Source organism: Ctenopharyngodon idella, chromosome 3, assembly GCF_019924925.1.
Source record: "Ctenopharyngodon idella isolate HZGC_01 chromosome 3, HZGC01, whole genome shotgun sequence".
Lineage (NCBI taxonomy): Eukaryota > Metazoa > Chordata > Actinopteri > Cypriniformes > Xenocyprididae > Ctenopharyngodon > Ctenopharyngodon idella.
Window position 1 is genome coordinate 2,485,335 of NC_067222.1, and position 14,107 is coordinate 2,499,441.

Genomic DNA, 14,107 nt, shown 5'->3' on the forward strand with positions numbered 1-14,107 from the left:
TAAAAAAAAAAAAAAAAAAAACGTAATTTAGAGTCCACTTTAACTGCCCTAAATTTGCACCCTTCAATACGGAGGCCCTAAGAGGACATTGGATGTGGAAAATATGAAATAGGAGGAAAAAATATATTTTAGTGCTTTTGCGTTCTCTAGTAAAAGAATTGCATTTCCCCCAAGAAACTTTGCATTGGCTTGTAAAAGCGCTGAAATATAGTTTTTCCTTCCACTTCATATTATTTTCATCACAAAAGGGAGCGAATGCAAAGAGTCTCAGGAGGACACTAGAGTGTTGCTAGAGAACACAAAAGGTTTTGTAAGTGAACACAAAGTTTCTTAGAAAAACCCAAAAGTTTCATGAGAGAACACAATGGTTTTGTGAGTGAAAGCAAAGTTTCTCGAGGAACGCAAAAATTTTGTGAGAGAACACAAAGGTTTCACAAACATTTGCAACGTTTCTTGGGGGAGAGTTTTGAGATTGAATGTTTCTTAGAAAAACCCAAAAGTTTCGTGAGAGAACACAATGGTTTTGTGAGTGAAAGCAAAGTTTCTCAAGAAACACAAAAGTGTTGCGAGAGAACTCAAAGGTTTCACAAACATTTTTCTCAGGGGAACGCAAACGTTTTGAGAGAGAATGCAAAGAGTTCTCAAGGTAACTCAAAAGTTTTGCAAGAGAACGCAGTTTCTTGGGGGAGAGTTTTGAGATCGAACGCAAAGTTTCTCGGGGAATGCAAAAGTTTTGTTAAAAAAAAACGTTTTATAAACATTTGCAAAGTTTCTCAGGGTAACAAACGTTTTGCGTGAGAACGCAGTTTCTCAGGGGAGAGTTTTGAGATTGAACGCAAAGTTTCTCGGGGAATGCAAAAGTTTTGCGAAAGAAAAATGGTTTCACAAGCATTTGCAAAGTTTATCTGGGAACGCAAACATTTTGAGAGAGAATAGAAAGAGTTCTCTGGGTAACTTAAAAGTTTCGTGAGAGAACAAAAGTTTTCCAAGCGAATGCAAAGTTTCTTAGGGGCAACACAAATGTTTTGCGAGAGAACGCAGTTTCTCGGGGAAGAGTTTTGAGATCGAACGCAGAGATCGAAAGTTTTTCAGGGAATGCAAAAATTTTGAGAGAGAATGGAAAAAGTTCTCTGGGTAACTTAAAAGTTTTGTGAAAGAACAAAAGTTTTCCTAGAGAATTCAAAGTTTCTCAGGGGAACAAACGTTTTGTGCGAGAACGCAGTTTCTCAGGGAAGAGTTTTGAGATCAAACACAAAGTTTATTGGGGAACGCAAAACTTTTGCGAGAGAACACAAAGGTTTCACAAGCATGTGCAAAGTTTCTGGGGAACGCAAAAGTTTTTTTTTTAAGCGAATGCAAAGTTTCTCAGGGAACTAAAAAGTTTTGCGAGAATGCAAAACTTTCCTAAGCCAATGTAAAGTTTCTCAGGGGAACAAACATTTTGCGAGAGAATGCAGTTTCTTGGGGGAGAGTTCTGTAATCGCATGCAAAATTTCTCAGGGGAATGCAAATGTTTTGCGGGAGAACGCAGTTTTTTTTGGGAGCGAGTTTTGTGATCGAACGCAAAATTTACCAGGGCAATTTAAAAGTTTTGTGATCGAACGCAAAATTTACCAGGGCAACTCAAAAGTTTTGTGATCGAACGCAAAATTTATCAGGGCAACTCAAAAGTTTTGTGAGAGAACGCAAAAGTTTTTCGAGTAAATGCAAAAGTTTCTCAGGAGAACGCATACGTTTTGTGAAAATGCGAAACCATTTAAACATATTTTTCCTCCTAACTTATTTTTCAACTCATGTCCCTATATGAGCTCTGTACTTTAGTGACATTTTGATGGGTGTTAAACTTAAACCACTAAAATTGATGCCTGAAAATTAGGATGCATAAAAAAGACCTGCACGAAAGTTGCATTGGTTTCATTCAGATTGAAAAAAATAAATAAATAAAAGTATTAAGGACTAGTTCTGACCCAACAGTTAGTGCTGCCACGATAATTACGAATAATGGGCAGATGTTGTTAACTCAAGGAACACAAACTAGATGGGAAAATTCAGCCCAGCTGTGGCTAGATGACTGGCTTTCTCCCAGTCTTCGAGGGGTTTGGTGGAATGGGGGATCGGGTCACTTACACGGAGATGTGGGTGAGGTGAGTCCGCCATCGGGGGGCGTGCTGCTGGGTTTAGAGTCTGGCATTGGGAGGGGCACTGGACGCGCCACAGGGGGGGGTGGAGGCAGCAAGAAGGAGCCCGGCATTTTGCTCTGGCCGCTCCCGTTCGGCTGCAGACGACACAAACAGGGTGAGGAGTACGGACACGCCCGACACCCCACAAATGGAAAAAACAACGCAGACTCGCTCAAAAAAAAAAAAAAAAGAAGGGGAAAAAAGTAATGGCGGGTGGCTGGTAGTGGAGAGTGTTGAGAGGGAAACAACCAAAAGGATGGTGAATGTCTGTTTGCTTTTGTTTATGAAAGAGTGTGTTTGTGTGCATGTTTGTGTGTCGACTTCACCACAGGCACAGACAGGAGCAGTGGAGGAGCTGGAAAAAATAAAAATGGAGGACTTTAGGCAGAAGGTGAGGAAGAAGTAGAAATGGACGCACGAATGGTGAGGTGTGCTTTGGTCCATGGAATGATGCCAAATCAAAATCAGGGTGCGAACAAAAACAAACCAAAAGCCACGTTTCACAACGCTGAAAAATGGCAGAAGCAGAACTGAGGAGGGGAGGCACTACGCTGAAATGCGCAGAGGTCGTCAGCTGTTGCGCAGATGGGTTTTATCGTGGAAGTGGACAGAGAAGGAGAGATTAACTCAAGATCGTCTAGACAAGCACAAGATACATAACAGCGACCGATTAGTCGGCCTCAAAGACAAGGAACGCACACATTTGTTTCCATTGGAAAAGACGGTCTTAAGTTACTGTTAGCTTTATTATAGTTAGCTTTACAGTATATACATATATATATAAAATGTGAATTAAATGTAAGTGTGTGTGTATATATAGTAAAAAAAAGTACATAAATTATATACATTTGTGCATTATTTAAGTTTTGGATGCTTGCTAACAGCAAACTTCAATCTTAGCTGGTCTGTTAATTGCGACGGATGTCTTCACGAGCTCAGTTTAACCAACTTTACTTTAAATGCTTGATAATGTTAATTTCACAGAGAAAAAAAAAATACATTTAATATCCATTTGTTTGCATATTTAAGGGAAGTATTTTTGCTTGCTTGAGGCAAGCATGTTTGTTTAATATGACAACTAATTTCTGTTTCATTAACATTTGGTTTGGAAGGAAGATAAAAAAAAAAAAATAATCATGTCTTATATTTAAACAATGGCATACTGCACAGTATATACAATATATTTTCAAATATTTCAACAAACAGTATGTGAAACAGTAAGCCATGATACATATTTTATACAGTAGATTGTGACAATGGCTGTGTTCTAGGGGTGTAACGGTACACAAACATGACGGTTCAGTTTTCAATTATTTTTCTGTTCCAATTCATTTTTGAAATATAATCATTTACAGAGTTACTGTCATAACTTGTTTTTATGACAAATTTATTGAAGCATATATCAAATAAGACATTACCACCAGGAAAAGTAAATATAATAAATATATAAGCTAATATAGTTCGTATATTTAGTGAAATGCTCCCCTCTAGAGTTCATTTCTCTAGTGAACTAACATGCTGTGGACACTGAATGACTTGCCTGAGATAAATGTAATGCTACGTGAGATATTATTCTCAAGCCGTTTTATTGATGTCCGTGGTTGAAACACTGGTTGAAAGATTACACGTAAACATATCTATGCATAGATCGTCTGTTCTTCTTCTTCTGTGCTTTTTCCTATTGTGGCTGTTAGCAAAGAGTGTTGCATTACCGCACGTGCCCCCTTCTGGATTGGAGTGTGGATCGCCTGTGACCGACTGTATTTGTCGTCTGACTGTATGAACCGAAATGTGACGTCCATACCGTGACGGTTCGGGAAGAAAACGTGTACCGTTACACCCCTAATGTGTTCAAAATGGAATACTACTGTAAAGCTTCCTAAAAGATCAAGTTGAACAGATTGCATTGTGGGATAGAGTATTCCATGCAGTCTTCTCCGCTGCATACTGTGTATTTTACGCAAACAGAAAATTTGCATACGGTTCAGTCATATGATACTGTAGGATGCCATTCCCAAATTTCACTATTAAACCAGTCTGTGTTTAGTCAGAGAACAGATGCATGAAACTTCCTGTATGAGGTCACTTCCTCTTACCTGACCGCTAGCCTGTCCTGATCCGTCGGCACACACGAACTGCACAAACTCCTTGAGCGGGTCCTGTCCCGGGTGGTGGTGGTATCGGATGGTGGGATGGGTGAAATACGGGCTGGACTGCTGGATGATGGATGGCGAGGGGAAGTGCAGGGAGGAAGCTGAGGCACGGGGACTTCCTGCTGACAGACAGACACACACACAAAGAGAGAGGTTAGTGACAGACATTATACAAGTACAGTAGTATATTAATAATGAGTCCAAGCAAGACTGACACACAAGGAGACAACAGATGACATGAGATGGAAGTGAAGGAAAGCAGTTCAGGAAAAATGGTGTGTGTGTGTGTGTGTGTGTGTTTACTATAATCGGGGACAAAACTGTTCCCAGAACAGAGCTAAATCGTGCAAAATCTCCCTTCAGATCCCAGGGGATGTCTTCATAGGTAAAAATAATTCATAAATATATGATTATATGTGAAATATAGGGTTTTGTGTGTGTGTGTGTGTGTGTGTGTGTGTGTGTATATATATATATATATTTTTTTTTTTTTTTTTGTACACTGTAAAAAAATTGTTGGTTTAACTTAAAGTTACCTGGTTGACTTAAAATTTTGAGTTCATTGAAATTAAAAATTTGAGTTAATACAATGAAGGCAATTGGTTTAATCAACAGAAACTCAAAATATTGTTTTCTGAACCACATTATGTTGATTTGACAAAAGAAAAAAATGTGATAAATCATGAAAGTTATTTTTTACAGTGTAGAAGTAAATGTGTATAAATCACATTGAATCACAAAGTGATCACACACTGAATTAAACACTGGGTTGTTAATTAATATACAAGTGGTTCTCTCTTTCTTTCTCATACTCAATTTTAACAATTTTAACCCTAAACTCAAAATTATTATGCAGACACACAAACACGCTATCCGAGTGAAAAGCGTCTTAATTGCCTTTATTTTAACACAATATTTCATCATGGATGATTTATCAATTTTTAATATAAATTGCCAAGAGAGCCCCCAAACTATCCGTCTGTCTATCGGCCGAAACGTGTAAGAGAGACTGTGATTGTTTTCAATGTATTTTGTACAGTTTGCTTCAACTTTGTCCAATACGGCACACTGTGAAATATCGCTTCCAGTTTTTAGATGACCATCTTCTTCGTTAACTGATCAATAGGAAATGGTATGAAGGCACATAAACGAATAAAAGATTGATACAAGGATCTAAAGTATGTTGCATGGGAAAAAGAAAAGCAATATATTGACATATTTTTGTATCAGCACAACCGTAATAGTTCTTGATAAGTCATGACACGCTTTCATTTGCATGAAGAGTAACATTGCGCTCATGTCCCGACTGACGAGTGGAGGGGTGAGGGGTCTTGTCTCCTCCAGCCAAGCAGGGCCCCCAGCTGCCCGGGACAGTCTGCCAACTTCCAGAGCCTCCCTGTAACCCAGACGCGGGCGCCTCGCTCCCAGGCAAAGCCCTGCTTTTCACCCTCTCTTCTGTGCAGACTGCTATTCCCTCCTCTTCCACCATTTCCTTCGCTCTTTCATCATCCACCCTTTAATCCCATTAGGGAATGGGATGGAGCCAAGGCTTCAAGGAGGAGGCAAATGGCACCACAAACTACCGCCACCAAACACCCCCTCCCACATGGAGTGAGTACACAACAGCAGCTCTAAACACAACCGCGCTACACAAAACAACACATGGCCACACAACAAGAAGGCATCGCTAGCATAAGGCCACGACTCCATCCAATGTATACAACACTACATAAAAACAACTGAAACACAAACAAACACAAAGAGAGAGGACCATCTATCTATCTATCTATCTATCTGATCTCTATCTCTATCCAACCATCTATCCGTCCGTCTATCTATCTATCTATCTATCAATCTATCTATCTGTCTGCCTTTGTCTGTCCATCTATCTCTTTCTAAATCTTTATCCCTGTCTGTATGTCCGTCCATCCATCCATCTATATCTCCATCCATCCATCTGCCCATCCGTCCGTTCATCTATCTATCTATCTATCTATCTATCTATCTATCTATCTATCTATCTATCTGTCTGTCTGCCTTTGTCTGTCCATCTATCTCTTTCTACATTTCTTTCCATCCATCCATCCATCCATCCATCCATCCATCCATCCATCCGCCTATCTATCTATCTATCTATCTATCTATCTATCTATCTGTCTATCTGTCTTTCTGTCTTTCTATACCTCCATCCATCCATCTGCCTATCTATCTATCTATCTATCTATCTATCTATCTATCTATCTATCTATCTATCTGTCTTTCTGTCTTTCTATATCTCCATCCATCCATCCATCCATCCATCCATCCATCATCCATCCGCCTATCTATCTGTCTTTCTATATCTCCTTCCATTCATCCATCCATCTATCCATCCATCTCTGTTTGTCTGTCTAATTTTGGCCCATTTACAATTTTTTTTCTTCTCTTCCATCTTGTTTAATCGATAATAGATGACAAAATACTTCAGAACATCTTTGAAAATTCAGTTTTCCAATCCTGCGAGTCTTGTACAGCATTTAAATTTGTACAGAGTGGATAGGTACTTTGATCACTGCTGTACAGCATTTAAATAATATCTTACAAGCTCTTGTGCATCTGGCGGGGGGAGAATGAAGTCGGGAAATGGAGAGACCAATCACCAACCAATCACATTGACGGACAGACAGACAAAAAAAAGAAAAAAAAAAAAAGACAAATCAGCCTCGGTACAGAGGAGAAAAAGGGTGGGGGTGGGGGGGACGAATGGCGAACGCCTTCACCCGACCCGACCGTGGTGTAAACACGACCTCGCCTCTCCCCGAACTTCACCACATCCGACCCCACCGGGGGGCGTGAGGGAGCAGGACAGGAAGGGGAAGGATGTGGGAGGTGGGGTGGGGGGGGCTCTGAACTCTCACCTGGTCTTACACCTGCCAGCATGGGCAGCGGGTGATGGGTGAACGGCATGCGTGCAGACCTCGTATGGCCGGACAGAGCGCTGAAATCGAATTTCCCCGACTTCTTAAGAGAACCAGGCGACGAGAGTCCTGGTAAAAATGGGATCAACAAAATGGCAGAACAGAGATGTGGATTTAATTAAACAGGGTTTTGCTTCTTGACCTTCATCTAAAAAAAAAAAAAAAAAAAAAAAAAAAAAAAAAAAAAAAAAAAGTCTTATCCATCTCAGCTTCTAAAATACTACAAATTTTCTGATAATAATACTAACAAATGTCTTTTAATCTACAGATAAGACACTGCTAGGGCTTTTTGTTTGTTTGTTTGCTGTGAAGTATAGAGAAGCCAGTCACACTGCAAAAAAAAAAAAATAATAAATAAATTATTAATCAATATTTCTGTCTCGTTTTCCAGTAAAAACTTATTTACAAAGAAAAAATATTTGCCAATGAGGTAAGAAAAATAAACTTAAATAAAAAGGAAAATACATTTCTTTTCTTACCACACAGTCAAATTCCTTAAGAATGTTAAAAATATATTTTAAGCATAAATTTCATTAAATTTAAATAGCATTTCTCTGAAAACAAGACTTAACATGTCATTTTGATTCAAGTAAATGTAGTTTTTTAAAGCATGTTTAGATAATTATACTTGAAAACGAGATGAAATACTGCTTGTTTTTTTGGGGGGGGGTTTCTGGCAGTGCGGACAGGTCCAGGGTGCGAGCTTTGCTTTGAAGCAGTGGAGTGCAGAAAAGAGTGGGATAGGGTCGGGACAGGGCCGGGGAGGGTCTCTATGCAGCTGTAAGTGGGGAAAATAGATGCCACAACAGCAGATCCCATCGTAACTCATGTCAGTCTGTCTGTCTCTTTCAATCACCGAATCTCAAAGGAAAGAGTATAGCATCAAAACATCAATGTCAATATTTTGCCACCATTTCTCACAGCTTTTAAAGTGACATCAATTTCCAAGGATAATAAAAGAAAAGGGGGAAAAACAGATCTACAAATTATTAGTAATATTTCAGTACATACACTACCATTCAAAAGTTTGGGCAAATCATCATATCAGAATGATTTCTGAAGTATCATGTGACACTGAAGACTGGAGTAATGATTCTGAAAATTCAGCTTCGATCACAGGAATAAATTACATTTTAACATATATTATGTTAAATATATGTTATTTAACATATATTTAATTGTAATAATATTTTGCAATTTTGTTGTTTTTACTATATTTTTAAAGTACTATTTCAGTCATCGGCCCCTCTGCGTACTTGATATCAGCACTGGCCTTTAAAATAACCCTTCAGGTCCACTACTTATTTAAAGTCCAAAAGCATGGAAAAATGTACAAAATGTCTTCAAATCCACAACATAATAGTTTTGCCATTAGTTAAGAGGTAAAAAAAAAAAGAAAAAAAAAAAAAGAATGGCAATTTAGAAAGGATGGGTTGATCTTCACCGCTTTAACAGGTTTCTACTGGTCAGGAAAGTTAAGATTACTTGTCAGTTTAAGGATATCCAGCCAATAAGAAAACAATAGAAAACTCACTGAACATCACAGAGTAAGCACATTTACTTTAATAACTTGTCTGGTTTATGTGTATCTGTGTTCAGAATGCCAATATTCCCGAGCAGCCGCATTAGTAATGCCAAATAACAGAACGACACGCTTTCACAAACCCAATGCAAATGAGTAAATAAACGTAAATACAAACTGTTTACAGACTCTGACATGAAAACACCCTAAACGTCACCTGGGGAACCAAATCAGAGGCTTTGACTTGACTTTTCAGCGCTGAGGGAAAAAGTAAAACACAAGCAGTTCTGTTCCATTTGCAAGTCCGAACGCTCATGCCAAAAAGAGGAGGACAGGCGGGAAGCATGATGTGAGAATGATGAGGGAAATGAAAGGAGAAAGTATGTGATGGTTTGGTCTTCTCGTATATAACGCTGCATTAATGTGTCATCCTGATCCTATAAATGTCAAACCCAGGCCGCAGGGCTTCTAGCTTGAGCTGTCCTGAGTCTGGCATAAACACCAGGGCTGAAAATACGCTGGGCTCACCCAGTGACCCAGAAACACGGCCAAACATGTCAGGACTCGGGAAGGAGAGGAAAAGGAGTTTACCATCAAATCCTCTGGCTGGTTTTGAGGGAAACAATTATTTTAAGTGGTGATTTAAATACCCCAATTTAAGACGCTAAAGAGCCGTGAGAGGAAGCCACACATCTGCTAATTATGCTAATGCCACGTTTGAATGTATACCTGCCTCCTTCAAATATTAAAAACAAAAAAAAAAAGTTACTTTTAAAAAATTTGAGGCAACCAAATTATATTTTTTCAGTGTATTGTCAAATCTATTATCAAAACTACCTATAAACAAATGAATTGTAAATTGTATATAAATGAAAAAAATGTGGTACAGAATTTCCTAGTTTGCTTAAAATGAAAAAAACTGTCAAATTTCATAGGTGCCGTTAAAAGCAACATCGTCTGCTGAGAAAATTTGTGTTGCACAATCTAACAAAGTGTGATATTTACACAAGATCACTTGTTTTGTTTTAAACAAACACTCACAAAACCACAAGACAAATCATCATTATGCTATCTATCTAAGTTATTGTGAAAGAGCTAAACGAATGAGTAACTGTGTATGGCAACCAACAAACAAATATATATATATATATATATATATATATATATAAAATAAATCAATATTAATGCTATTATAAATAAAGATAAAACTGTCAAAACCATTCATTTCTAATCCACAACACAAGCAAAAATATAATTACTTTTTAAAAAAATATAACAATAATAGTAGTACTACTACTGTGCAAACTGCAAATTATAGTGTAAGATATTAAGAGAATAAGATAAGTGAGGTTGTGTCAATATCTTAACAAGCATCTCTGCAAAGTGCTAAAACCTTCATAGTTACAACTGACAGTCTCTATGATCTTATTTTTCCTGCATTCATGCACATTAGTGTGTGTGTGTGTGTGTGTGGTAAACTCATGGGTGATGTGTTATTGCTCTGTGTTGTGCCAGCCTCGACACTCAGGCAGACTGGCAGCCAATCAAACGCTCCCGTGACCTTCCAGTCTCGCCACGCTAACAAGCTGGCCGCCAAAAACAAACCTTGACCTGTTAAAAACGGCATATATAACGCCTCCTCAAACGCTTGAACAGACACACACATTCACCGTCCAATCATCAGAAAGTCCCACTTATATAAACACACACAGAAAGTCACAAATCACTTCTGCCATGAATTTACAGTAATAATACACACAGGTTCCTGAGCCTTTTGCCTTTCCATAACTTCTTCAGTTGAGTAATTTTTTAAAAATTTTAAAGATTTCACATCTATTTTACACTTGCCAATGAAATTGCCAATTAACTATTTTGAAGCATTTAATAATAAAAAAAAATTATATTTACTGTAGAAATGATTATTTCTTTAGTCAATTGGTTTAAAAAAATAATAATTTTACATAAAAAACACCCAATTACTTGCCAATTAAATATTTTAAAGCATTTAATGGAAAATCATTGTATAATTTATATTCAATATAGAAATTGTTTTTTTTTTTCAGTAGATCATTTTTTTAAAAATAATTTCATATTCATTACACTAAAGATATCAATTACTTGCTAAAAAATATTTTAAAACATTTAATAAAACATTGTATATTCACTTTAGATTTTTTTTATGACTCTTTCAGTTGATCAATTTAAAATTGTTGGTAACACTTTACAATTTGTTAATCAAATAAAATATAATAATAAAATATTGTTAATAAAATATTGTATTTGTTAATCTTTGTTAACGTTACTTAAAAATACAGCAGTTCATTGTTTGTTCATGTTAGTTCACAGTGCATTAACTAATGTTAACAAATACAACTTTCAATAATTTTAATAATGTATTAGTAAATGTTGAAATTAACAAAGATTAATAAATGCTGTAGAAGTGCAGTTCATTATTAGTTCATGTTAACTAATGAACTTTATTGTAAAGTGTTACAAAATAATTTTGCATCATTTTTTTTTTGTTACATTCACCAAAAAGACTTGCCTATTACATATTTTTAAGCATTTAATAAAAATGTTATTATTTAATATAGAAATTTTTATGACTTCTGCAGTCGAACGATTTTCAAAAATAATTTTAGTCATTTTACACTCTGAGACAAATTTCCTGCCAATTAAATATTTTAAAGCATTTAATGAAAAATATATGAAATGTCCATGACTTTGCAGTCAATTGATTATTATTTTATTCATTTTACACTGAAGAAACTGAATATTTTAAGGCATTTAAAGCTGTTAAAAATTTCCAAGTCTTTGCCTAACTCTTCTAAGCCTCGTATTTTTCATACAGTTCTAGGTCTTCCATGCCCGTGGGAACTGTCTAACCTCTCAAAACCATCACAAACAGATGTTTACAGACAAAGCGCCACAGTGTAACGAGGTGAAAGAGGGTGCAGGAGAATGAAAAATAGGAGGAGATGATATCCGTGTCAGCCCAGGGCATGAGGAAGCGATCCGGCGTATGAATGAAACGCGAGCGGGTTCACAGACTGCTCGTGTACTCTGGGCGACAGCAGATTTAATGATAAATGACACCGTCACCTTGCAGAGTTGCCAAAGCCTCATTCAGGTAGTGAATCACCTTTGGAGCGTAGCACAGTTCACACTCTCACACACTCACACGCGCTCGGAGCGCCACCACCGCCATCATCGGTGTAACAGATGTCTTCTGTAACCCAGCAGCTCCCAACGCTGTCGACACATGGTGGAGCCATCTGGACCAGAGCTCTGGTGCTCCACAGACTGTGTGTGTGTGTGTGTGTGTGTGTGTTTCAAGTGTTCAGGGGTGGGGTGGGTGTAAATATATGTGTGTGTTGTGTTGTGTATTCCCATGACATCAGGAGCACCTGAGCATGCTGGCATTTTTTGGGTGGGATTTACCCATGTTTCCCTAGATTAAGATCTGTGCGACTGTGTGTTTATCATGACGTGGGCGGCAGTGAATGTGATTAGATGAAGGAGGACCCTCAGGCCAGAAACACACTCTATGCAAGTACACAAGTTCCCATTGTATGTACATAGCTTGCATTCTTGCATTACTGCGGCTACTCCTGCGTAATCTATTTGTGCGTACTCAAAGGGGTGATAGAGTTACCTTCAAATGTCTCTGCCATAAAGTCAACGTGAATCGCCCGATCTGATGGACTTCACAGTGAAACAGGAGATGCAGCGAGAAAAAAGTTAAAGCTGGAATTGTTTTTTGTTTTGGGTAATTGATTGGATAGTAACACATTGTCTCTGTATGACATTATAATAATAAATATATAATCATCATTGCATCTAATATACATATATTATTCATTACATATACATATATAATATCATAAAAACTATTTTATAATATTATATATAATACATGAATATAAATATAAATAGTATATAGTACATACAGTATATAAATATAATAGTATATAATTTAATATTGTAAAAAAAAAATATATTTTAAAACTAACGTATTTATATATAAAATATTTTTGTGTATAATATGATATAAATATATTATAGTAATACCATGACATTATTTATTATTATTATTATTATATTATGTAATAATAATAATTATTATACACTTAATGTATATAAAATATACATATATCTAAAATCCAAAATATATATAATATATATAATAATCACTGTATATAATATACATATACTAATATATTACGCATTATATATATATATATATATATATATATATATATATATACTATGATGTATATATACATCATAGTAATAACATGACAATAATAATAATATAAAAATGTATATACAATTTACATATTACATGATATAAAATGTATAGCAAAAATTTAACAATTACAATATACAATATATAATAAATGCATACATTTGTAGTATACATGTATGTGTGTGTATATATATATATATACACACACACACACAAAACATACATATTATATTCAATTTATAATAATAAATGCATCAATGCATAAATTAGTTGTTTATAATAATAATAATAATAATGTGAAATTAATGTATATAAATATACATAGTATATTGTGCATTATACACACATTTGTATATTTTTTTATAATATATCATAAATGCATAAATATAAATATAAATAGTATATAGTACATACAGTATTTAAATATAATAGTATATAATAATTTATAAATAAAAATATATTTTAAAACTAATGTATATATAATATACATATTATATACAAAATTATGATATGAATATATCATAGTAATAACATGACAATTATATATATATATATATATATATATATAAAGTATATAAAATTTACATATTACATTATATAAAATTTGTAATAATTTAACAATTAAAAAATATAATATATAATAAATGCATAAATTTGTAGTGTATATTATATATATATATAAACATAGATATATTATATTATATAAAATTTATAATAATTTAATAATATAATATATAATAAATGCATCAATGCATAAATTAGTAGTATATACTAATAGTAATAATAATATGCAATCAATATATATAAAATATACATATTTATATCAATATAATAATGAAATCAATATAATACACATTTAATATATTGTGCATTATACACACACACACACGTATATATATATATATATATATATATATATATAAATTTTATAATATAATATATCATAAATGCATAAATGTAAATATAAATAGTATATAATACAGTATATAAATATAATAGTATAGAAATAGTTAAAAATATATAAAAATATATTTTAAAACCTAATA

General features: G+C 35.0%; 1 protein-coding gene and 1 long non-coding RNA gene across 10 annotated transcripts in view; one reads left to right on the forward strand and one right to left on the reverse strand.

Moving 5' to 3' along the window:
- Positions 1-14,107, reverse strand: part of nfixb (nuclear factor I/Xb) — a 202,917-nt gene that overhangs the window by 17,856 nt on the left and 170,954 nt on the right. For 6 of the 9 annotated variants that reach the window (XM_051886162.1, XM_051886163.1, XM_051886165.1 and 3 more), the window contains 3 exons: positions 7,231-7,359; positions 4,277-4,455; positions 2,128-2,275 (listed from right to left, as the gene is read on the reverse strand). In XM_051886162.1, coding sequence (XP_051742122.1) covers positions 2,128-2,275; positions 4,277-4,455; positions 7,231-7,359 — 456 coding nt within the window. The remainder of the gene's footprint in view (positions 1-2,127; positions 2,276-4,276; positions 4,456-7,230; positions 7,360-14,107) is intronic. The other 3 variants (XM_051886169.1, XM_051886170.1, XM_051886168.1) reach the window with 3 other exon arrangements.
- On the forward strand, positions 4,357-12,651 carry LOC127508341 (uncharacterized). Its single transcript, XR_007928775.1, has 2 exons — positions 4,357-4,486; positions 11,664-12,651. It is a non-coding gene; the product is annotated as an uncharacterized LOC127508341 (long non-coding RNA).